The sequence below is a fragment of the Amblyomma mixtum genome, chromosome 1, assembly GCF_055824585.1.
Source record: "Amblyomma mixtum isolate Tamu chromosome 1, ASM5582458v1, whole genome shotgun sequence".
Taxonomy (NCBI): Eukaryota; Metazoa; Arthropoda; class Arachnida; order Ixodida; family Ixodidae; genus Amblyomma; species Amblyomma mixtum.
In genome coordinates, this window is record NC_143012.1 from 244,981,331 (window position 1) to 245,007,753 (window position 26,423).

Below are 26,423 nucleotides of genomic sequence, written 5' to 3' on the forward strand. Positions count from 1 at the left end.
GCGCCGTTAGGGAAGGGAGGAAGGTAGGAGTGAAAGAAGGAAGAGAGAAAGAGGGGCCGTAGTGGAGGTCTCCGGAATAATTTCGACCACCTGGGGATCTTTAACGTGCACTGACATCGCACAGCACACGGGCGCCTCTTCCACACTGGATTTGGAGCCAGCGTAATAAACTCGGTCAAAGCCTTTCTCAATATCTGAACTTATGGAATCCAAATCGAGGCAAATCGCAAGGCGCACTGCTTTGCGAACCGTACCAGATGGCTGGCCATTTCATATTATCCTCTTTAACGATTGTCACGACCAAACTCGCATGAGAGCTAGACAAAATCTACGACTATGGCTTCCAGTATATGCGGGCGATATTACTCTGGACGACCTACCGCAATACCGCTCAAGAACAGACAGACTTGAAGGCCTCCCGGTGTGACGGCAAGAGCAATCTCAGTGCTCTGCTAGAGTCTCGCGTCCTTTCTCCTAACCCTCCCATTTCCTCCGCTTAGGCCTCAGGCCATCCTTATCAATAAAGATCCATGAATGAACCATGTCCAACAGTTTTGGACAAAAATTTTGAAAATTGGAAAATTGTAAGATACTTTTACGGAAACATAGAAGGCAATGGTCCATCCTTCTGATATGCTGCAAATTCTTTCTTAAAGTGTTTCCATCGATCGCATCGAAGAGTTAAGACGCCCATAAAAAACCAATGGGAAACGCTTTTGACTATATACCAAAAACGTAATAAAGAAAAACTTAAGACTTCCGTCGGGTGCGCATATATTGATTGTTATAGCGAAATCTTACATTATATGCAAAAATGGCGTTCATAAAAGGTTCCCCAATCAAAAATGTATTTGTCCAGAATTGCTGGGTATATGCGATGCAGTTTTCATATTTCCTATATGTCGACAGCTTCCAGTCAAAGTGGACATGTACTATTGCGTGCATAAAAAAAAATCTCTGCCTCTCCCGTAACCGAGAGTAGAGTAAGCATGAAATGTTTACGGGCCTAATGTCATCTCGGTGGACACCCGAACCGCACCGTACAGGCAGGGAGGAACGCCACCACCCGTTCAGCGCGATGCCTTGCCATTTGAACGCAACGTTTTTTGAGGAAAGGAAATGGCGCAGTAATTCTCTGCCATCTCGGTGGACACCCGAACGGAGGAACGCCACCACCCGTTCGGCGCGATGCCTTGCCCTTTGAACGCAGCGCTTCTCCCCCGGGCCCCTGTGCGCCTGCGCGGCTTTGTTTCGATGCGCGAAGCCCCTAAGAGATCACGTATGGCAACAAAGTGTATCGTGGCATTTATGTGCTTTTTGCACGCGTTATTAGAAATCGGAAATTATAATTCCGTGCATTATCAAACGCACAGCGACTGATATCTTGATAAACATAGAGAAGACACTGGCAGCAGTTATTTTTTGTGACTCCTTTGGAGTCCAACCGGCGCTTGCATGCCGGTCGCGTAGGAGGGCTTACAGAGTCTCGTTAAATCTCGTTAAGTCTCGTACGGTGCCCGGATGTTCTCGTTTCAGAGCCCGGATGAGTGGATTTCAGTGCCCGGATGACTGGATTTCAGTGCCCGGATGACTGGATTTCAGTGCCCGGATGAGTGGATTTCAGTGCCCGGATGATGGCTCTCGGTCTCGGCGTGACGTCACCACACTGCCGACAACGGGGGCTAAAAGCATTTCATGCTTAAAAAAAAATGTCTGCCTCTCCCGTAAACGAGAGTAGAGTAAGCATGAAATGTTTACGGGCCTAATGTCATCTCGGTAGACACCCGAACCGCACCGTACAGGAAGGGAGGAACGCCACCACCCGTTCAGCGCGATGCCTTGCCGTTTGAACGCAAGGTTTTTTGAGGAAAGGAAATGGCGCAGTAATTCTCTGCCATCTCGGTGGACACCCGAACCGCACCGTAAAGGAAGGGAGGAACGCCACCACCCGTTCGGCGCGATGCCTTGCCATTTGAACGCAGCGCTTCTCCCCCGGATCACGTATGACAACGAAGTGTAACGTGGCATTTATGTGCTTTTTGCATCTTATTAGAAATCGGAAATTATAATTCCGTGCATTATCAAACCCACAGCTCCACTGATATCCTGATAAACATTGAGAAGGCACTGGCAGCAGTTATTTTTTGTCTCGTTTGGAGACCAACCGTTGCTTGCATGCCGGTCGCGTAGGAGGGCTTAGAGAGTCTCGTTAAATCTCGTTAAGTCTCGTACGGTGCCCGGATGTTCCGTTTCAGAGCCCGGATGACTGGAATTCAGTGCCCGGATGACTCGATTTCAGTGCCCGGATGACTCGATTTCAGTGCCCGGATGACTCGATTTCAGTGCCCGGATGAGTGGATTTCAGTGCCCGGATGAGTGGATTTCAGTGCCCGGATGATGGCTCTCGGTCTCGGCGTGACGTCACCACACTGCCGACAACGGGGGCTAAAAGCATTTCATGCTTAAAATACGACATTTTTACTCGGAACGCCAGCTTTCGAGTGAGTGGTTTGGGCAGATTATGCGAAGTAATTTGCGGCCCGTTGGATTGTGGTTTCTTACCCTTTCATGGTGAAAAAGCATGCTTTGAATACCGAATGCACCGCAGGTATGAGTTGTTACTTGCCAAGTTCGCCAGTGTCACAAAATCTTCACACATTAATTAAACAAACCGACAAGCCACGAACGGAAGCGCACACCAACGGGATGGTGAGAGGGCTTTCAATACGGTCAAGGTTGCGTTTATGTGCACCCCAGCTTGGAGCTGAACGACAGACACGGCGCGTCTGTAAACGTAGAGCGCTAGTGCCACTGGCCAGTCCGCGTCGTAGAACCACAGCTTCGATGATTTGAAGAAAACGCTAACACACGGCTACGGAGTCTTCGCCTCCTCTGTTTCTGACCGGGTCAACACGTCGCTGTCCTTACGCGCTTCGAACTAGCGGGTAAGTGCGCTCTGATAAGGAAGCCAACGCCTACGGAAGGGCCCACCCAAGTCAATGCACGTACTGTGGCAGTGTCTGATGATTACCTTCTGTATTAGTGTTTGACTCACTGTCAGTCGAATGTTTAAAGGAAACTCCCGAGAGGGAGCAAATTTGTAATGAAGGAGTTATTACTCATATCAAACAAAGCCATACGTCTACAAAGAAAAGTTATGTTTTCAAGCAAACTTTTATGCTCTACAAATTAAGCTAACCAAGAGGCCTCTCAGAAACATTGGACGAACTCCATTCCCACTTCGAGTTGTTGATTAATGCGCACTCCCCCTACCATGTGCTAGCCATGTTGGCTTGTTTAGTTGGTGTAGCAGCTGTCCCGGACAAGCGTCCCGGACAGGCGGTAGTACTAGGTTTGGTTCCAAGACCAAGACGAATCTTTTTTCAACGAGTAAGCTTGCGTGAAAGCTGTATTGCTTTCAAGTCGCATGGCTTAGCTTGGGTGGGTGCTAATGAGTAATTACAAATCTGCTCCATATTGGTGGTTTCCTTAAACATGACACCGTTGACACCGTTCCCACTTCGAGTTGATGAATTCGCTCTCGCCCTACCATCTATTATAGCGTCTTGGTCAGCGTAGTACCTGGGCAGCAGCATTACGAGAGCCCGGCAGACTACTCGAAAGTGTAAGGAAAGAAACAATGAAAACGGGTAGCAGAAATCTTTCGATGCTTGCTCGGGCAACCGTTTGTAACGTTTTCTTAGGGGCAAAGATGTGTTATTACTCCATGTACAGCCTTTGTCAAAAGTTTGGAGCCCAGGGCGTTTGCTTCTGAGCCACACTGTGTGGTTCGTAATGCATCTCCAGCGCTCCAAATTTCCTGAAGGTAAGATGATTTCTGGTCCTGCCTCCTCCAATGGGTAAGGCTGCCACGAATGCTTCAGGAGTCCCACTACAGGGCTTAGAAGCAAACCCCCTGGGCTCTAAACTTTTGACAAAGACAAAGGCGGGCTTTAGCTGACTCTTCTATTCTATGAACCATTATTTCGCGTTTTTTTTTTTGTTCTTGCGAGCCCAGCATGATTTTTTCCTTACATACTCACAGTGCTACAAGTAAGGTTATGTGATGTTCTGGCCCAATTTTTGTGTCATCGCATAGTGCTGGAAGGATAGGGTAAGGGGCGGCTTACGGAAAGTGGTTGATGCTTATAAAATACTGAAGATCAAAATTTCATTGGAATATCCTTGTGCTGTGTCCAAAAAGAAATTATGCAAGGACATCGTCGATGCCATGATGCCAGTGCCTATAGCATATCATTCGAGATACTGTCTGTCTGCCTCTAATGATGTTATGGAAACGGTCAAAAGACTGCCTCCTCGACTTTCTGTCAAAACTTTTCTCTTGAACTTCATAGGGGTATGCTTTGGCTCCAGGAAAAAGGGCGTTTTGTTCCCTGGACGATTGACAGGCTATTTGGTCGCAAACCAGGATTAAACCACGTCCTTCTTTTCGTTTGTGCAGTTGCATTATACATTCCAGTTCTTCCCTGGAGCATCATGAACCGCACATTAAAGCAAGAGTTGGCCATACACGCCGAACGACATGCGGTTTGTTTTCGCAGAGGACGACGAGAGCGTGCCCTTCGACATATTTATGGCCTTAAGTATGAACACCATATATAAGACACGCTTGGCTACGCACCACACCGATGCTGATGCACACTCGGTATGGGCGAATTTTATTCACAATATTTCGCACGTTCGGGGTGTGTTCAAGGCTCTAAACTCAGACGGTTAGGCTGTTCTCAAGCGATTTTCACCTCATGGAGAAAGCCAAAGTGTGGCCGTTGTTTTAGAACTTGTATGTGGTCTCTCTGTTTTTAGCTCTGGTGCAGAGTCAGTAGTAAAGAAAAATATACTCTGGGCTAGCTTTATTGGTAGAGGAACTGCCTCAAACAGGCGATGGTCCTGGGTTTAATCCCCCGACCAGAAAGAAACTTTCTTCAACTGCGAAGTTTCTGTTATCTTTCCTTTGTAGCCGTATAGGGCTGAAATTGGGTGGATGGTAAATGAGTAATTACTATATTATTGCCTCTCTGTTGTGTTAGCTTGTTGCTTGTTGTCAGATCTCTTTGTGTATAGTAGTCTCTGCCAAATATAACTCCCTGCATGCCCATTTATGTCTGAATTGCAGTTGCTCTATATTGCGATTCTCCCTGCTGCACGAACGATAACTGTTCTGTGGACATCTCGCTCTGACTCATTCTCTGCCTTGCGACCTGCTAACGCTGAGCACAAAACGGCAACTTCCTGTTGTCACTTGGTGGTGAATTTTTACGGCGCAAGGGCAGCTTTGGCCCATTAGCGCCATGCCACAAGGTAGTCTTCATTGCACAAGGTGTGGTCAGAGACCCATTTCCCAAGCATTTCACCCTGATTAACACGAGCACCAGGCCAGGGGAAGCTTGTACCCATTGTATCACCGGTGGGTACCCGGCGGCACTGGGGATCGAAACCCCGCACCTCCCGCATGCAAGGCGGATGCTCAAACTACTAGGCCACCACTGCGGTTGTCACTTGGTAGCGATGTTCCGGCGGTGAAAAACATTTATGGGCAATTAATTTTTTTTACAGAAAGGTGATTGGGGTAGGACCCTATTGGCCCTTTCCCCTCACAGTACTAGGTGGAGCCCCTATTCCGGGGCCCCATTGGCAAGCAACGCCGCCCGCGTCCGTTGAACCTAGGCCTTTTGGCTCTTTAGATCTTGACAGCCGAGCAGGGCCGCCTCCCAGTCCTCTCTGGTGGGGTTGGGGTTGAGGGTGATAGATGGGTTAGATTGACACGCCTAAACCATGTGGAAGGTGTCAGACACCTCCCCACAGAACTGGCACGTGCCATCAAAGGATGTATTGAAATGTTTAAGCACCGCCGGGCACAGTGCAGTGTTAGTGAGAATTTTGATGAGGAGGCGCTCGTCAGCACGATCCAGACCCTTACAAGGGGCCGGGTAGCGCCGGTGCTCCTCCTTGTAGTAATCGGTGATTTGTTTGAATGTAATGGCCAGATTGTCTGATTGGGAGTACCCTTCCAAGGACAGGGAGATAGCCCGGGGAGAGAGTGCGCGGGCGGCCTGATCGGCCTGTTCGTTACCCTGGAGGCCCTGGTGACCGGGGCCCAAATCAGGTTGCGTGGAGTTGGATCTTCAGATCGACAGCTATATTCCAGTATGCGCCAGGCAAGCGGGGGAGCCCAGCCCAACTCGTAGTTCCGACAGGCCCCTCGCGAGTCGGTGATGATGTAGTCTGTCAATTGAATTGACACCTTCCGTGCCTGACCGGAACAATTGCCGTGAAGAGTGTCTGGTACATGCCACAAGCCACAAGGTTAATGAAACCTTGATGACGATGTTGAATTTTTATGGCGCCAGGGCTTCTGCAGTTAAAGAGCGCCATGGAAGGTTATTTCTTCTACTCAAGGTGGGGTCAAAGACCCATTTCCCAAGCATTTCATCCTAAGGAAGCCGAGCACCAGGCAGGGGAAAGCATGCTTCTATTGCATCACCGGTGGGTACCCGGCGGCGCTGGGGATCGAACCCCGTATCTCCCGCATGCGAGGCGAGGACGATTAGGTCTGACAAGACTGAGTGATCAGAGCCCTTATATTGTGGCAAAGTATACATTTTAGAAGTGTGTTTAAGGGAGGCGTAGCGCGAAAAAAGACAGGGACGAGAGGGAAACAAGACACAGGGCCAGCGCTATGGAAGGTTATTTCCCAAGCATTTCCCTGGTCCTGTATAGCGCTGGTCCTGTGTCTTGTGTCTCTCTCGTCCCTGTCTTTTTTCGCGCTACGCCTCCCTTAAACATGCTTTACCAACTGGCTCAGAACACCACTATGCTCATTTTAGAAGTGTTGCGAGAGCCGAGAAAGTCCGCTATGCATACTACGGCCATGACCTAATTAAAGGCTTTTCGGTGCGGCTTATCGCAAAATATGGTGGAAAGAGATTCCGCGGCTTTACAACTCCTCGTTTACTTTAATATTTAATGCCATTTTGCCCTTCGTTGCTTTCAAGTTGCGTGCAGAGCTCCAAAATGTTGACAGGAACGATAGAGCGCCTGGCCAAGGGTTATCCTCCAGCTTGCCGCAGTACTCTTGTAATGTCCACCGGCGTTGTCGGCGGCGTTACTCGTATGTGCAGTGGCGAGCTTACCAGGCAGACACGTTGCGCCCCAGTGAACAAAGCGAGGCCAAAGACTATCAAATGCTTCTTGGCCGTCTTTTTTCTTTTTTTTTTTTTTTGGGGGGGGGAGGGTATGGCGGGGTGGGGTAGCAAGCCTGAGGCGCGCTGTAGAAACTGCTGGTAGAGTGACATAATATTTAATTTGTTTTAACGGCAATCAGTGCCAGCACATTTCCTGCCGCAGCAGCTGATCATTATGGTGCAAATATGTTGGGGGGATACAGACGCTATTTTCTGCTGCCCGATAATGAGGATTGAGAAGGGTGGACGGGTTTGGGAGGGGGAGGGGGGGGGGGGTAGAAGCAGGAAGAAGGATATAGACCGGGGACCAAGTTTAGCGCACCTCAAATGCTTCTGGAGCTCGACCGTCGCACCAGGAGGCTTTCATGTGGGGCTGGTGGTGCGAAGGTGTAGTGTGGCGGATTGCCTACAATATTTCTCCCGTGAAGAGCGCAGTTTCCCAATTCAAGAGGCCTACTGACTGTCAGAGGTAAGCTAACAGTCATTCACTGTCGGTGCCTTGAGATAGCCTGATGACGTGGTAAAGGCCTTGTCGGGGCAAGGACATCGAAAAAGGTCATGCTGCTGATTCTACGAGAATTGCGGTCACCCGGGACTTTCTCGGCAGGCAACGACATATCCAGTAGCTCCGGCCTTTGTTAAAAATGACTGGAAGCTTAACTCTCGCTTCTTGTCAGGGTCCCGCACGCTGTTAATAACCGCCTCCCAGCCTGCACCACATGTGGCTATCACAAGTCGAGGCTGCAGGAATCGTCGGCGACGCATTCCGATCAGGAATTTTGAGCGCCGTTCTCTGATAATGTCAGAAAGCCTCAATATAAAGATAGTGCATGCTTGTGCTCTTACGCCCCGACGCTTAATGTTATAATTGTGTTGGTCGACGTGTTTAATAATTTTTCGCTTGGTTTTGGTTTCATGGATTTTAACGTCCCAAAACGACTCAGGCTATGAGGGACGCTGTAGTAGACGGCTCCCGGTAATATCGACCACCTGGGGTTTTATAACGTGCACTTACATCCCACAACACACGGGCTTCCAGCATATCGAATCCATCGAAATGCGACCGCCGCGGCCGGGATCGAACCCGCGTCTTTCGGATCAGCAGCCGAGCACCATAACCACTGAGCCACCGCAGCGGCTACGAAATATATATTTTTTTTCTGTTAACGAGTAAAACGCCACTAAAGATGAACACAAGCGAGGCACACCGGACAAAGTGATTAGAAGATTACGAACACAAGTGTGTCTCACTTTGTTCTTTTTTTTGTAGAGCTGTACTCGTTACAGGGGAAAAAAATATGCCCGAAATAGCCCAGCAACAAGTTTTGCATGAGTGCCTTTAAATATTCAGCGCGCCAACTTGACCTGCGTGCCTAGGAGAGGCCAGAACAAGAGCGCGGCTGGCCGGGGGTAGCAGAGTTTGCGAATGTTATCCATAATGAACGCACAATTGAGAGCCCAGCAAACCACAAACCTCTCAGAGACGTCTAGCTAGACGTCTCTAAGAGGAATTCGGTTTGCTGGGTGCGGCTTCATTGTCTAAACACAGGTTAGAAATGGTGATTGAAGGCTTATACGTAAACGAGCTTGAGGATGTCGCAAGACCTGAGATTACGACGAGGACCAGGACACGCTGTGGATCAGTTTTGAACTTTCTAAGAGTACCAGTTTAACTTCAGAGGTATACAGGCATACATACCGAAGAAGGTCTGAGGACGCAGTTATTTCTGGGTCACGGGCAGGAGAAAACAGCGAAGGTCGTCAATGGCCTCTTCCTCCTCTTTGCTGTTCACTGTACTCTTTTGTCTTTTTTGCCACCAGGTGCCGGCGATGAATGTGTTAGGGGACGAGGCCGCATTTCGTCTCCTCCTAAATGCGGCTGCTGCGGCCAACCGAACTGATGAACCGTTGGGTGTTCAGCCAGTACAATGGATTTAACGCACCGCCACCGTTACAGATGAGGATCAGTTTCGCGGCGATGAATGCAGACGGAACTTTGCTCCGGGTGAGGAGGAGAAGGAGAAGGAAAATCTCTAGTAACACAAAGGTAGTTGATCGAGGTTATGGGTGAGGTTCTTATTCCAGGGTTCCATTGGTTTGAGCTGCCCTGTGGACCTGCTGGATGGGGGCCCGTTGGTCCTCCAGGTTATCGCTGGTCAGCAGCGCCTCCTACCGTTCAAAAGACGTGTATTGCGTCTGTACATTGTTCGGTTCGGCCCCACATCCCCACGAAATGCGCAAGAGGGTAGGGCGAGCCTGGCACCAGGGACAGGTGTCGACGTATAATGCTGGGTGTATGAGTTGTTGTCTATAGAGGTTTGGAAAAGTGCTCGTCTATATCTGCCGCCAGGAGACGGTGTCTGGGGTGTCTAATTTCCAGTGAGGTATGGCGAAGTGTCTGCGCTGAAGACGCTGAAGCTCGAGGCGTTCGTTGAATGAACTGCGCATTTTTGTACTGTCTGAGCGTAAGCTCCCGAGTTGACTGATGAGGATGCTGTCCATATCGAGCCAGAAGCTGGGGCTCTTCGAACGTGACAGGCATCGTCATGAAACCCAGAAAGTGGGTCTGGTCATCGAAGACCTTGGAGTGTTGGCTAGTGTGGGAACTGCAAATGTGCTCTTTCGGCTTTTATTTAAAATACAGCGCCACCAAGAAACCCACTCATATAGACTTAGGGCTTCACATCACACTTTCTCAACAAGGCCGGAGTGGGAAATAGCCAGAGTTGTTCGCATTGCAACACTGTAGATACTATTTCTTTTTTCACATACTTTGCAAGTATTGTCAATACGCGGATTAGAGGAGAGCGCTTTTATTATCAATGGACTCCAAAAAGTGGTCCGGTACTGTATCTGCAGACCTCCGATTTAGCAACGACGGTTCAATTTGAACAACGAATACTACGGAACTACTGAGTGCAAGTCAAATAAATTTTGCACACTTTACAGAATATGTATGTCCCACAAATGTGCCAGATATGTTTGTGTATTGTCCATTAGACTGGAAGCTGCCCATAAAAAGCGTATTTTGGTAATTTTTTACTTTTTTTAGAGCGCCGTCGAAAATCACGCACCAAAATTTTGAAAGACCACTGGAGTACAGCAGCCAGTGAGGATTCGTCCCGTTCCGGTAGTAAGTGGTCGCAGTGGGCATTGACTTGAGTGGGTATTGACTTGAGCAACTAAGATATTGCATACTTGTGCTTGTGAAGCACAGAAAGGTCCCTACGTATCCAAGCTTGTGTTTGTGGCCTGAGGGACGATATTTGAGAATCCCAGTGTGGCCCACTATTGTCATACTGATGCAAGGCAACGCCTAAATGTAAGTCCTTGGAGTCCCACCATGTGTCCTAGCCAAAACCCCTTTGATTTTTCAAGGTTAAGAGCCTCAACCGGATAATCACAAAACTGCTCAGTTGAAAACCTCGAGCACGCTCTTTTTATCAGAACAGAAAATGGCAACGTCATCACCGTAAGCCAAAATTTTCATTTCACCTTGCGATAGCAAGAAGCCATGGATTACTGTTTTTTCTTATGACATTAAGGCATAGGAGCTCAAGATATAAAGCGAATAACAAAGGTTATAGCGGGCAGTCCTACTGCCGAACCGAATATTGAAATGGAATAGGTTTGGTGATTTCATTAACAATCAGTCTCGTAGTGGACGTTTCATAACACAGTTCTATGCCTATAAGCAAGCCATCCCTAATGTTTGCGCCCTCCAAGACTGCAAACCAAAAATCGTGACGCACCTTAGCAAAAGCTTTTGCCAGGTAAATCCGAATAAAAGGCACTTGACGAACCTCATATCTGACACTGTCTCCAACACCGAACTTGGGTTATGGATATGGTTTTGGATACTACGGCCGTTGATTCCACACTCTGGGTTCAGCTTATGGCATTAGATTTATAGGTCACGAAGGCTCGTTGATTCAAACCGAAAAAAGGTGAACCTAGTGAATGCGTGGGGTATTCGACTTTGTTTACTGTCTTAGAGATATGCACTGATGCTTATATCAGTAATTATGAGTGTGCTAATTAGGGATTAAGTCGTTGTGTGAGTGTTGAGTGGGCGATGAGAACGGGACCCTATAACGCTTAAGCGTCCCCCGATTGTTTTTTTTTTTTGCCCCGTCTCAGGAAGCTATTGGGATACGTATTTCGGCGGCTGCGGATTCAGAGATGATATATTCGGACGTACACTTTTTTTTTTTTTTCTGCGAGAGCAAACTACGAATGATCTCAAAAATTATCTCTCATAGCATGTACGCACGGGCGCAATTAAGGTCGTCCAGGTATAGTGTGCACAGTAATTCTTTATACAGTAAAACACGCTAGGGCGTGCACATGTGCATTTAGTTCTCAAAATTTGGGCCCCTTTACTTTGTGCCTGATATTAGATCTCTTCAAGCTGCAATCCACCGCAGTGGCTCAATGGTTATGGCGCTATCTGTACGAATTCGCGGCAGAAACTAGGTAAGACTGTTTGGATTATTAATCGCGTAAGAGCGGGGGAAAAAGCAGTGAAGGGTCACTGTAGCTGTACAGTAGTACCTAGATATATCGAATTTGTGTGGTGCTGTCTATGTTTTCAACTTTAGTGTTTTAATTTTTGCAACCATGTTTTATAGTTTTGACATGTATCTACGATGTTTTGTATATGCCCACTCCTGCGACAGCTCCTGTAGGGGCTGCAGTATGTACAAATAAATAAAGTCACAGGGGATCGCTAACAGTTCGATATGTCCATAATTCGACGTATAAAAATCGCAGTAGACGGGCTAATCAGTGACCTATAGACGAAAACACATTGCGTCATAGCGACGAGTTTTTTTGCGGGGACGTGCCGCTCGCCGGCTGGCAGCCAGTGCACCGCTCACAAAGCGTTGCTAGGCCTAACCGTCTTTGCATCGAAGCTGCTAGAGACGTTGCTTTGGAACTAGTTATTGTCTGTCATAAGAAGTGCAATCCTTTTAACAGTGCACTCTATGCAGAATAACTGGTCATTAAAATTAAGAGACAGTTGGTTTCCGCAAAGCCTTCGGCCACGAAACACATAAGGTGAGAGCAACCGCTATAGGCTTTAGTTTGGTTGGCTTCATCGCATGATCGCGGTGGGGCGTAAGCAATGAGTACAAGAGACCAAAGGCCCCCTGTTATAATTTTCCAACGGTTCCTCTTGTCTGTTGGCATGTAAAAGAAGCTAGTCTGGCAAACATCGAGTTGCAAGGTGGAAAATAATGCATTATTTCGAATCAACGTCCGAATCCAAATGTTCGGTCCTTACCCTTAAAGCATACGTAGTAAAATACCACTCACACACAATGCCCACAGATCGGATCCGAGGTTCAGCCTCGGAGCGGTACCGCCCTCTACTCGGCAATACTCCTCCTTTCCATCGGAGATGGGCGAGAATCAACGTTCGACGCACACCGTCGCCGCTCAGGTGACTAGCAGTGCCTCAGCTGCGCGTTCTCCAGTTCTTGGAAGAGTTCGTCTTGCCGTCCGTGCTGCCATCACCGCCGCCGGCTTCGTTGCCGCCACCGCCAAGGTTAAGCGAATATTCCTGTAATCGCGCAAGGCCGTCAGTGCTGTTGTCTCCACCGATTTCGCTGCATGGCACAATCCGAGAACGCACAACCACCAAGCCAGCGGCCTTCAAACATGAAACTGGATTTGCGCCCTTGCCCACCAAGCAGAGGGTCACCGAACTGCGCGACAACAGCGGTAATTCTCATTACACCCCGCCGCGGTGGTTCAGTGGTTACGGCGCTCGTCTGCTGACCCGAAAGACGCGGGTTCGATCCCGGCCGCGGCGGCCGCATTTCGATGGAGGCGAAATTCTAGAGGCCCGTGTGCTGTGCGATGTCAGTGCACGTTAAAGAAGCCCAGGTGGTCGAAATTTCCGGAGCCCTTCACTACGGCGTCCCTCATAGCCTGAGTTGCTTTGGGACGGTAAACTCCAATAACTAACCAACCTATCCTCATTACTATCCGACGACGCCTTACCATTGCTCACTCCATTAACACTTCTGTTGGACCTAGTTGGTGCATGATAATACTACAGATGCTCGATGTGCGCAAAACATTAGACAATCCACGTACACGAGAAAAACACTTCTTGCTCGACTCCATACCCAACTCACCACTCCCATAGAAGATATGTTTCACATCCCAGAACTGTGGAGACGTGCCCTCCACGTGCGGCCTCTTCCAGCAAACATGTCACATGAAGACCATAATGGTCGGAGCCTGGCACGAGCGGAAGCCCTAGCCCGACATTATGGCCACAAAACAGGTGTATGCTACGTGGACGCCTCCGGTCCTCACCGCGGGGGATGGTACACGGCCGCGGTAGTTCACAACAGCAACACAGTTAACGGCCTCACCTTCAGAGCAAGCAGTGCAACACAAGCCGAAGAGGTCGCGATTGCTCTCGCGGCCACACATTCCGATTCAAAATACATAATCACCGACTCGCGAGGGGCCTGTCGGAACGTCAAACAAGTCTGCATTCCCTTCCTAGCCTATCGAATCTGCCAAAATTGCATACGGGATACAGACCCCACACACCGTTACCTTATATGGGCCCCTGCTCATCAGGGGTTGGCAGGAAACGAGGCAGCAGACGCAGCCGCCCGCGCGCTCTCTCACCGAGCTGTTTTCTCCTCCCCACTCGATCAGGAACCCGATTTTAATCGGGTCTATCGTTCAAAGATATTACAACCTACTATCAAAATAGTCATCGCCTTTACCCTAGCCTATGTAAAGGCCTGACGAAAGGCGGATGAGCGGCTCCTTCTCCGCCTTCTCACCAATACATTGCTGTGCCCGGCAGCACTAAAACATTTTGACCCCTCCTTTAGCGGCAGCTGCCCACACTGTAGTGCGGTGCCTTCTGTCACCTATCACATGGTGTGGGCCTGCCCCTCCAGCCCCGCTATTCCCCCCATCCCCCACCCAACCCGGAAGGACTGGGAGGCGGCCCTGTTCGGCTGCCACGACTTACAGGCCCAACAAGCCTTAGTCGGGCGCGCCTGGGCGGCGGCCATCGCCACTGGGGCCTCATACTAGGGACCTCCATCTAGTGCTTGTAAGGGTCGGTCCCTTACAGGCTGATCCAAACATACCTCCTGTCCCTTCTTAATAAATGTTTTCACCACCATCACCATTTCCAGATTGGGTTAAAAGCAGGGATACCGAAAAGGTTTGAAGCTAGCCTAGTTGGAACGCGTCCATACACGCCGCGCCCAAGAGCTCAGACCCACACAGAACAGATCGAGTGGCGGGCGGACGCCACCTCCAACCTAAGCGAGAAATGTTGTACAGGAAAACCATGGGAAACACCCCTGACCCTCCCCGCACTTGAGCCAGAATAGTCTAGTGTTACTGTAGGCTCCAGCGTAGGAAGGCTTTACACTCTAAACAGAAAGGAATAAAAAGGGTGTAACCGGTCCTCTAGCGCACACCCATTTTATCAAAGGGAATGCGCTAGGGGACAGTTTACTCCCTTTTGACTCTCTTTTTACTCCCATATAGGCGTATTAGTGCTTAGCGTGTACAGTAACTGTGGAACAGCGCGGTTCTCGAAACCCAAGTGGGGAAGCGGGCCCACTCGATTTTTTTGGAGCTTGCACTCACTCTCATTTCAGCCATAAAAGAAATGTCGAAAGCAAAACTAGAAATTTGGTCCCAGAGTTCAGCCGATTCTTCAGTAGCACCCGGGCAAAAGAAGAAAGGTACATACGTGACATGCATTGTTAACGCTGGCACGTTTAACTGTGCATGCGCCTTCCTTACCTCGTGCGAGATGAGCGGTTTGTTCACTCCTGCGCAATTCTTTTGAACTTTTTTATTTTATTTCCGTGCGAGACGCAGAAAACATGCGTAAGGCTGTTTGGACCAGATATTTTCGCATGTCTGCTGTCGACAACGACTTCTGTCACGTGTTGTGTTCGAAAGACAGCGACATTTAGATGAATAACGAGCTTTTTGTGAAAACATATTCGTCCTAACAGTTTTTCACTCCATAAAGCGTTTTCCAGCACCTAGCACAGCCAGACCTTCTCAAGTAACGTATGCACGGGCGGGCTCAAAATAGCACCAAGTTATTTACGCACGTCGTTTACGAACCCGCACCACTGAATGCCTGACACGCACAACACCATCGTCACTTGATGACAGCGTGGCCTGAATCAATGTACTGCGATGCCCGGTAAGGCATTTTGGATATACCTGGCGTGCTGCATCGTGCACGCTTACGTGATGAAGACTCTCGTCGAAAGTATTTCAATGGGAGAGATGCAGAACAAATTCTAATTGAGGACATAGAAGCAAAGTGAGAATCAAAGGAGCGCCAAATATGCGCCGTTCCTAACATTGCTGTTTGCTACAAAGATGATAGTTGAGTACATGTTTCTGTCAGAAAAATATGGGCCTGCCGCGGTGGCTCAGTGGTTAGGCCGCTTGTCTACTGAGCCGGAATAGAACCAGGCCGCGGCGGACGCGTTGCGAAGGAGGTGACACACAAAAGGCGCCTGGGTGTTGTGCGATGTTAGTGCACGGTAAAGACCTCCCCACGAGATCCAAATTATTCCGGAACCTTCCAATGCGGCGCCTCTTGCTCTCTTGGTCATCCGGCGGCGTTGACCTGCTGTGTTATGAGCGGTTCCGCCCCTCCCACTCAGCTAATGCAATTTATTGTCTGTCTCCTCTTTCACTCCCTTCTTCCCCTCTTACCTCACCACGGCACGGTTGAGGCGTCCACCGACAAGTGAGACAGTTACTGCGTCATTTCATTTTCTCGCAAATTTTCAAAATGAATTTCCATAAAAATATGGCAATGTTTTGTCTTCACTCTGAAATATCTGGATGTGTCATTTTAGAGCGCAGCTCTCAAGCAACCGTTCGTGGATTCTGCGTCGCAGTCATCGGCGTAACACGCCACCTGCAGGTAGTAAAAAAATGGAGGTGGGGATAAAAGCCATCAGGCATTCCGTATAAAGCATTAATTGCATTGGTGATAAGAAATGGAAATAAGGAATGAAACAAACCCTGGCGAGCTGTGTGCAGGAGTTGCCAAGGAAACTGGCCATATATGTATGCCTCAAAATGCATGAAAAAATGCAGTCTACCCTGTAACCTCGACTCCAGCATGCAAGCACTCTGGTAAATGCAGATGGAAACTCGTTTCGCTCACAGCGCCAAAGGCGGTGCAGGTTAGTTTTTTCAGGCTCTATTACCGTGGAGAAGAGATTGGACATGCGACGTTCTCTGAAAAGGAACAACACACATCCTCGCTGTTTCTAGGTAGTCTCTTCTGCGCAGTGAATATAGCTCAACAGGGTCAGGTCAAGATAAGTAGTTCACATGCACTTTACGTTCAGCGCCTTTAAAAGCCATCGGGGCTTCACATAAGGTGTACGAAATTTCACACAAAGGCAGCTTCACTGGAGCCTTCATCAGAAATTATCTGCAATTCCTTCCACACAACTCGGCGACAGTACCTGAATCCTTGTTGGGAGGAAACATGTTTTATTATGCATAAAAACCACCGTTACACAGAACGTTGGAGGAGCAGGTTCATGAAACACCTAAGTTATGTACAGGAGAGGTGTCATGCAAAGCCAGCAAAACCCGACGCGCTCGGACAGTCAGGGCCTTCAATTTCATCCTTGTCAGCTCTACCTATTGCTCCGTCCGCAGTAAAATAGCTTTCTGCCATATTTTTCACGCAAGCAGTAGTTCGTGGAAAATTGCCAGTGAGCTAATTACGAGTCCTTGGGCACAGCGATACACTTAAAATCAAGTAACACGGATTTGAACTACTGTCACACCGGAAGCGGCAGCAGATACCCTGGCTGCCAGCTGATGCAGGCGAAACTAATGGCTCCAGTCCGGCAGTCGGGCGGCCTTGGGGGTGGAAACATGCATCGCGTTCACTGCGACGTCCGCCGGCGAAAAATGGTCAAATTGGTTTTCTCCCAGAGTCCCTTGAGGGACATGGAGCGCCTACGCGACCCATCGTCCGGCAGATCGTTGTCGGCACCTTCGGGCGAAGCGTCGGCCACACCCCCGCGTGCAGAACGCTGTCCATCGCGGGAGCCCTGCCGCGGAGACGTGTCCGCTGCTAGAGCGTTAACCCGGCTGTTTCGGGGCTGGTTGTAGTCCGACCGCTGCTTCTGTTGGTGTTGCTGCCGGCGGGATCTTCGCGATGGGCACGGAGGATCGCCAGTGGCCGGGCCCTTCTTATTCGTCGGAGACCTGTTGTTGTTGCAGGCTGTTGCCGCCCTAGGGGCAGCGGTCGCTGCTGCGGCGGGAGGGGTTACCGGTTGAGGACCCGGCCTGGTGTTAGAAAACTGCCTCCGGGCTTGCGTTTGTCCGCCTCCATTCTGCTTGTTGTTGTAATGACGTCCTCGAGACGGTGGCGGAGGCGGCGGAGGCGTAGTTGCTTTCGTATCGGCTGGACTTGCCAGTCTGGAAGCTCCAGTCGCCTTTTGGCAGCCGTAAGTTGTCGGATTGCGGTGAGCGGCCACACCCCCGCCGCGATTTCCACCGTCCGGATTGTCCGGTCTCGCCCTGTCCTTATTCCACTGGTTGTGGCCGTTGTTGGATTGACGGTTGGAGCGATTTCGGTTACGACCGGCCGAATGGGAACCGCCTCTGGCAGATTGCTGTTGACCCCTCGCGCAGGCGTCGTCCGAGGGGCTGATGCGTCGGTTGTTGCCGGCGGGTTCTTTGCACTGACCCTTTTGAGGAAGCGGACTCTCCGTCTTGGGCTGCCGGCCGGCTCCGGGCGCTTTGCCCATCAAAGGCGGCGTCGCCTGGTCGGGCTCGTAGCGACGGGTGCTGTGGTACTCGCGCCGGGCGTGCGCGGGCCGCTTGAAGTCTTGGGCCTTTCGCTGTTGGGAAGACACCGCGGGCTCCTGTGGTTGCAGAGGTTTGCCTCTCGTGGTCGGATGAACGCTGACGCTTTCCTTTTCCTGATTCCGCGACGGCGGAGGGCGGGGACTTTGAGGAGGCGGGCTTACTTTTTCTTCGTTGCGAGCTTCCCCACCATCTTTTGACTCAGCTGGGACGTGGCTTCCGTCCTTGTCCTTTGCTTCCGGAGCTTTCGCAGCGGCCCCCTCTGCTGCTTCGGTGCAGTCTGTACTCGAAGACGCACTCGGTGTGGCGGCGGCCGCGGTGGGGCTCGGAGTCGTCGTGCGCGGCGGGGGCGGCGAGACCGCTACTCGTACAGTGGCGGAAACTTTGTCGTCGTCGTCGGCGGCGACTCGCGCGGAGTTGCAGCAGCCTGCTCGAATTTGAATCTTGGTGGGCGGAGCGCGAAGCCTGCGCTCGCCACGGACGGTGTCGTGGAGGCTGCTGTCCGAGACGGAACGCCAGAGCGCGGCATCCACGCACACATCCACGGAGTCCGATGAGCCGGCGGCGCTCATGAAGCGCTGCCGCTGCAGCTGCAGCTGCGGAAGGGTGGTGCGCCACCTGCTTCGCTGGAAGCAGGACTCTCGCTGCTGAAGCACTCGCTCGAAGGCCAGGTGCTTCTCGTGGCGCTTGTCCACCTCGATCAGCATGGCGACCACTTCGTCTTGCTCCTCGAGCATCACGTCGAAGTCCTCCGGGGCGCCGCCAACGGCACCGCCGCCGTACACCGGAGCGTCGCCGTCGCCCTGCGCGAGTCGTCCGGGGCGGAAAAATTGGAGGGGACGCTTAAATGAGTATAGACACCTAATTTTGGTGGCATGTGGCAAGCTGAAGACACTACTGTGCATGAAACATGTGGTATTCGCCTACGACCGCGAAATAATTTATGATCATATTTTTCTGTCACGCTGTTTTGGTTTCGGTTTCAACACACGAATGATGACTGACGTCAACGTGTGCTTATAGGTCACATGAGGCGTAGAAACTGCAATATAATCGCTGTTTCTACATTACTTTTGATTGCATCTCTTAAGGCAGGCTGTCTTTAGCGTTGTAGTGTAGTTGACGTCACAGTCATCGTACGGCTGTCAAAACCGAAACAGCACGGTAAAGAAATTCGATTAAAATATTTTGGTAGCCGTAGGAGAATGCCAAAAAATCGCAAAAACAAATTAAAAAAAAAACACGCACTCAAAGTTAACTTTCTATACTCCTTTAAGCTCCGCCTTGAGGGTATGACGCGATAGCGCTGTGGGTTAATTCCCATGTATGCAGAAGGTCATTTTGTACTTCCCGTTCACAGATCCCTGGGAGTCCTCATACCCCTCCTGGCGCAGTGGTGCAGCGTTTAAGACATGCGCCAGTGCCTTGCGATGGCAGGTGCTCTCAGCGTTAGGCCTTTTGAGGCCAAGGTCAATCTTCCCAAGCGACCAAACATTAATTTAACTGCCACCTGCCAAGGTGCGATGACGTTGCGAGGTCACGTGACCTAGGTGGACCACCTGCCTCCCAGGTTGCTCTCTGGGCACCACCTGCCAGAGTCATTATCGTGATTTTTTTCTCACGACGCCAAAGCCGATGCCGACAACGGGCCCTTTAACACTCTCGTCAAAATCGCACAATCGTCGCGTTAAAATTTGAACCAGCAGCCATTAAAGCAATAACTGAGCAGCCATGTAGAAAATTTGGCAGAGTCCTATCGAAAACACTTTTCTGTCGCCACCAACAGTTTTACCGCGAAAGCAGGGCTGGTGTATGGGGGCGTCATGTTTCGATTGCACCCGTAGGAAAGTACTTGACTAAGTCATTTCTGGGGGTCGTGAACGCGTCGTGCTTAGCGTAGAACAGAATAATAAGCGTGCACTACCTGCAGTCTACTGCGAATGACGTTCGTAAGTAGTGTCCACGTCACCTTGGCCCATGTTTATCCAATACTACTACTGCCACCTGGTGTTAGGTCTGGCTTCAGCGACCAGCCATGCAAAGTCATCATTAAAAAATAGATATGGCTGCTACCTTGCACACTCGTAGCTTTTAGTGCGCAACACTATAACTACCAGTCTCAAATTTCGCTGATGTTTGCATGTTCGAAGCCTCTGACAGGTCGCAACCTGCCAGAGGCTTGTGGGGCAACCCGCCAGCAGGCTTAACGGCCAACTATGCATAACATTTCATGGCAAAACACTATGGCCGCCAGTGGGTTTCGAACCTTTGGATGCGCGAACAGATCAGCTTCGCATGCTTTTTATTTTGAGCCTTTAGCTCCTTCATTTATCTCGAATTGGCTTTAAGCCCGGCAAAGCTTTGCTGGTCCATTTAAGAACGCAGTTTGTTTCTTTTTATGAGGAGGGGGGGGGGGGGGGGGGGACCTTGTACGTGTCGAAATAATGTAACGGTCGATTTTCCAGTAATTAACGCACAAATGTGCGTACTGCAAGGCGCTATCGCCATTACAAAAGTAATGGAAGTTAAAAGGTAAAGCGTACAAGAAAAAAACGCCAGTGGAACTTCTAAAAACTGGGTCCTTATGCTACCGCTAAGTTGAGGGAGGCTGCGTGCATCCAGTGATTTAGTGGCTGCTATTGCACTGCCATAGAATCGTCGCGGTCAACACCTTGTGACGCTTATACATGGTTCCACGTCAGTATTCTAATGTGTCCCAGGAGTGTGATGACAGCGGAGAAAGCGCTCCGTATACGTGAAGCCCTACGTACGCAGCCCTGAGCAATTCCTCAAAACGCCCAACTACGCTAATCTAGTGCTACCACCGTCTCACCACGCCTCTAACCTGCCTACCTTGTTAATTTTCTCATTTCAATGAGTGCAACTCTTTCTGAATGTGCTAAGCTGTAGCATGCAGATCAAAAATACTGTCACTTTTGGTTAAAGCCGATTTTTAAAAAATTACTTTGGCATACTTTTATAGTTTTTTTTTGTAAGTCGAGAAGTCCAACCGCTGGACATTTCCAGTCGCGACATCTGTACGAACGAAAAGGAAATGCTGCAGTACGCATTAGCTACGTATTACGCATTAGCATTATATACGCTACATACCTGACCGCTGGCGCCGAGAGCGTCGTCATCGTAAGGCAGGTAGCTGTTTTGCGCCCACTCGTGCTCCTGCTGCTGCTGCTGCTGCGGATGCTCCTGGAGCAGGAACGGGTAGAAAGAGTGCATTTCTTGCTGCGCCGCCGCGAAGCCAGTGTCGTCGCTGGGCGCGTAGAATCCATCCCCGTCGGCGCACATGGCCTGCCTGACCGCGAAGCAGCCATTCTTGGCGCGCACTTCCCGCCAAGGCACGAACGCGTTAACCTGTGCGCAGCAAAGGGTGAAAGCCGCGTATCGAGCTGTGGAAGATGGCGACTTGAACTCATCATCATCAGCCTGACTATGTCCACTGCAGGGCAAAGGCCTCTCCCATGTCTCTCTAATTAACCCTGCCCTTCGCCAGCTGCGGCCACCCTATACTCGCAAAGTTCTCAATCTCATCTGCCCACCTAACTTTCTGCCGCCCCCTGCTACTCTTGCCTTCTATTGGAATCCACTCCGTTACCCTTAAGGACCAGCGGTCATCTTACATTCGCATTACATGCCCTGCCCAAGCCCACTTTCTCTTGGTTTCGACGAGGATGTCATTAACCAGCGTTTGTTCCCTCACCTACTCTGCCCACCTCCGATCTCTTAACGTTACACCCACCAATTTCCTTTCCATAGCTCGCCGCGTTGTCCTTAAGCTGAACCCTCTTTGTTAGCCTCCACGTTTCTGCCCCATAGGTGAGTGCCGGTTAGATACAGCTGTTGTACAGTTTTCTCTTGAGGGGCTTGAATAAAGCGTGTGCTACGCTCTCCCTGGCGTCAGCCCTGTGTAGAGCATTCGAGAGGCGCAGTAGTAGTAAATAAATCAATGTCTGGCCGTACCTGCTAGGTTCGAAAGAAAATCCCTTTGGAAGTGCAGTTAGCCTACATAGATGAGCTGAGCTACCTCAGCTTAAAACTAACGAGTTGGAGCTCAATTTCGCGCTTTATTGTTCGCAGTGAGCGCTCGAATTTTCGGTAACAGATCCGCAAGTAACGGCTATTACCACTAATAACGCAGGCCGCGCGCATAACTAGAGTGATGACAACCATGTGTTGGTACGGAGACGCTCATATTGGCCCCCGAATACTTATGAGCTGTGGTGTGGATAGAAGGCCGCGTGAACTAAGGCTTCCGTGCCTTGCAGTTGTATAGCATAATGTCTTGGTCCGTACTAAACCTACTGCCACATATGCAGCAGTATTGCAGCGGCATGAAATTGTGTTTCTCCGGGAACCAAAATAACCTCGTTGTCGCCACCCTAAGCGGGCGCACGCGTATTGAGTATCGAGGTACACAAGCGTAAGGGCTCTCTCGATGGAGCTGTCAGATGGCACTGTCAGGTGTCGGCACGCAGTGCTTCTTGGGCCATTGTAAATCTCGTAATGCGCCGCTCTTTCCTTCTACGTCATTTCATGTTTTCCCGGTTTCCCTGGTAAAAGTAGCGCTTATGGTCTGTCCTGTCTTCAGCGCCTGTGTGCAGTGCCAATTTTAGTTCCGAGCTAACAGGACTGCACAGTTCTTTTGTGCTGGCGGGCGCTAACGTGCGAAAGAATTCTGGAAGCCCAAGCTGACGCGTAAACATCCTTACTGGGGCCGTGGCCTAAGAAACGGGCGACTCCCTGTTCTGGAATCATGACTGAACGCGAAACTGAAGTTCTGCAACGTGATTTGCACTTAGGTTTAGAATTTTACGAAACGTGAAACAAAGCATTTACGCTGTGTTATGTTTCTCGGTTTCGAATTTCATATTGCTGAAACAGTGAAATGCGTATACAGCTCAGCACAGCGTCAACAAGACCTGCAGACAGCGGTTGTTCTGCTTACGTGCGCCAAGCGATCAGTGACCACATGAATACACACACAGCGCCTACGACGAGGCTCTCGTTGCTGGAAAGAACAAGTCTGATTGTAAGCCGCTTTCCAGTCCACCCTCGACGCGCAGGCGATAATCCGGTCGATGTTTCAGCCCATAAAGCCGGAACAGCATAGTGTACCTACAGGCGATACGGATAAGATCGTATTTGCTAATTTTGACCATTAATATTGCTGCAACAGCGCCTGCACCAATCGCAAACATTTCACAGGATAACGATTTTGAAGAAAAGATAGCACGAAGAAAAGCGCGTGACGGGAGTTGTGTCGCAAAGGTAAATGACCGCGCCATTTTTCCCGCCGCCTTCTGCCAGCGTGAATGCCGCGCCACCTATCTACATTGCGATGATCATCAGAGACGTCTTTTAAGATGCACACACTGCTGTACTGGCTGTACACGTTTTCAGAGAATTCGAAATCTGAAACATGACCAAAGAATAAGATACCCCTACGTAATGCATAACTCCGTGATATGCAGGGCATCCTCCATCAAGAGTACTATTGTAGTCGCTGACCTTCGAGCTATTTTTTGTTTCTCTGCTTCCACAGCGTGACAACGCGCAAAACATTTACGAACCTGCCGCTTCACGCATTAGCCCGACCAGCACCGTAGCGTTGGCCATAACATTTCAGGGGATCAGTCTTGAAAAGCCCGCAAAGAAATCTCACAGTACACCTGCATTCGCATTGGCTACAGCCATACGGCAGCCTCAAAAGCGAGACTTCACGCGAATCGCCTTTGTGGGGATTCTCAAAGCCGATGGGAAGAGGAAGCTGTCCTCTTCCCCGGCTCAGAGTTTCCAGTCAAAAAAACTATTTCGTTATCCCTCGTTGCCGAAGAGACTACGCGGCTCCCGACGAAGAGAAATGAACTACTTCCCGAATGGAGCGTTAAGGACGGAGTGCTGCTGGACTGGTCCCCACCTGCTGCTGGAAGACGAAGGCGTCGGCGGCGGTGCCGCGGTACGAGATGTAGGCGTCCTCGTGCTGCGGTTGCTGCTGCTGCAGCTGCTGCTGTTGCTGCCAATAGACGGCCGTCGCCGCAGTCGCTGCCCCGGGGGACGCGGCGGCCGCGTAATAGGCGCCCGCGGTGACCACGTCCGCGAGCGCGGCGGCGGCGGCAGCTGGCGAGCTTGTTGTGCCGGGCGCCATGCGCTGCTTGTGGCGATGCTGCTGTAGCTGCTGGATCTGCTGCTGTATCTGCTGCTGCTGCGACGGCTGTCCGGTCCCTGTGCGCTTGTCCCGGCACATGAGCTGCACGTAGCCGTGCAGCGCCGTCCACGGGGGCGGCTCGCCACCGCTTCCCGCCTTGGGGCCTTTGCCGTGGCGTCCCCCGGCGGCAGTGGGCAGCAGGTAGTCGGACGAGGGCAGCTTGATGGTCCACTGGCTGCCGCGCCCCGGCTGCATGGCTGCTGCTGCTGCGGTCGCTGCTGCCGTCGCGGCGCACCGGGAGGACCGCTCCGAGAGCCGCACTGTCACGCGCCCGCACCTGCCGCGCGCCAACGCGCCGTTGCACGCGCACCGCGTGCCACAGCAATGCTGCTGCTGCTGCCAATGGGGCTTCTGCGCGGGCCGCTCCGGGCGGACGACGTAGTACATGCTTGCGCTCTTTCGAGTTCCTTGTTACGGACTATTTCAAAAAATGATCTCGGTATAGTTTGGTCGCGCCCGTGTGGGATAACTAGGGAGCAGATGCTTGTGCGAGATCCAGAAGATGGCGGCCCCCCGTGGACGAGCCACGTATCTTATTTTACGGTTGCGTCAGCTTTGCGCCATGTTACGTCTTCTACTTCTTTATCTTCGAAGTTCGTGATTAGGCTTTGCTAACCCTACAGCGGTGACCAAGGGGGCGTTGTGCGCTTAAGTTTGGTCACCGTTTGGGTCGTTTATCTCATTCTGCGACTTCATTAGCCCGCCGCTAAATGCAGCGACGATGACGCAGGCCTTGTTGCGGGTAGGTTTGCCCGCGCTGTTTGTGACCAGGCGAAGATCCGTGCGCCGGTGAAGCACGATATAGTGCGCAAAGTGGCGACGTAGTGGCGTTCTTAAAGTGAACACCGTGCCGAATTTTGCCCGTGCGTGCACCCAGCCATTTTCTGCAGGGAAATCTCGATCGTCCCGATATGCGGGCGCTGCAACGAGTGCTTTGTTCATATCTCGTTTCCCATCGCGCGAACGTATAGCTCTTGGCTAATGACATGCACTTAGTCGAAGTAGCATTTTTCGTGTACTCATGCGAGGATGAGGATTATTCTACAGTGCCGGATTTTGCTGCTAAGATAGGTTTATGGACCTCCTCAGACCACGATTGTCAAAATGGCAGCATATCATGTCGTAAGTGGCCCTTGGCATTTGCGGCCGACTTGTAGCTTAGCGGTGTAATCAATAACATAACAACAAAAAAAAAAAAAGAAAACAGTTCAGCTCCCGTTCACAGACACTGGTCACGAGACGAATGTGAAACGTGCATTCCACGAAATATTGACTAAATTCTTGCTCATTGAAGAGGAAAACAATATACAGGTATGTGCAGCCTTTATTGTAATCGACGCTTTGCTGTGAAGAAAACTTAGCACTCTTGGGCGGCCTCACCGCCAACAAGGCGGCCCGCGACTCTGAGAAGCTGCCGATCGGTAGACTACAAAACGTGCAAACGCGCTGCCATTCATCTCGTATAGGGTCACTTACACTGAATGCTGTGTAACACCGACCAATGCCGAAACTGTGGCATGGCGTCAACTTCAGACTCACACGTATCCCAGCCTATATCACAAACACTCGCCGTTCCCCACCCTCTATCCGGACACATGCCCTAGCTGCCAAGAACACCGACCTACATTGCATCATGCCGTTTGGGCCTGCACAACGCCACCCGCTGGCGTCGTATACCTGTAACCCTCCCCACCCCTTCCTCTTGGGAAGGTGCCCTATCAAGCACGGAGCCGACCGACGAGCGCTACCTCATCGAGCGTGCCGAGAAGATAGCGGTGGCTGACGGGGCCATGGACTGAGGGCACTTTTTATTGAGACCGCCCTGACCGGCACGAACCCGCAAGACCAGAGAAAGCTGCTCTGGAGGTCCTGAAGAATCGCGGTGGCAAATGAAGCCCGGGACTGAGGGCTCCACTCAGGAAGACAAGCGTAGTATATAGTTTTATAATCCTCCTCCTGAATGTGCCGCGCGATGGTGCATATTAGTAAAGCGTTGCTTTTTTCAGTTCACGGTCGAAACTTTCAAGTTATACGGCGTTACTTTTTTCAGACTGCTGAAAATTCGAGCTTTTTTTTTACGCACTATTGTTCATTCGTGAAGCAGGTGAGAAAGGCAACGGGAAGTGGCATAATGG

General features: G+C 50.7%; 1 protein-coding gene across 1 annotated transcript; it reads right to left on the reverse strand.

Moving 5' to 3' along the window:
• Positions 1-17,140: 17,140 nt before the first annotated feature.
• On the reverse strand, positions 17,141-24,675 carry LOC149371383 (uncharacterized). The gene is made up of 4 exons (XM_089579957.1): positions 24,001-24,675; positions 22,044-22,046; positions 21,180-21,437; positions 17,141-18,871 (listed from the first exon to the last, which is right to left on the reverse strand). Exons 1-4 carry the CDS (start codon positions 24,673-24,675, stop codon positions 17,141-17,143), a joined length of 2,667 nt encoding a protein of 888 aa, XP_089436083.1.
• Between the last annotated feature and the right edge of the window lie 1,748 nt (positions 24,676-26,423).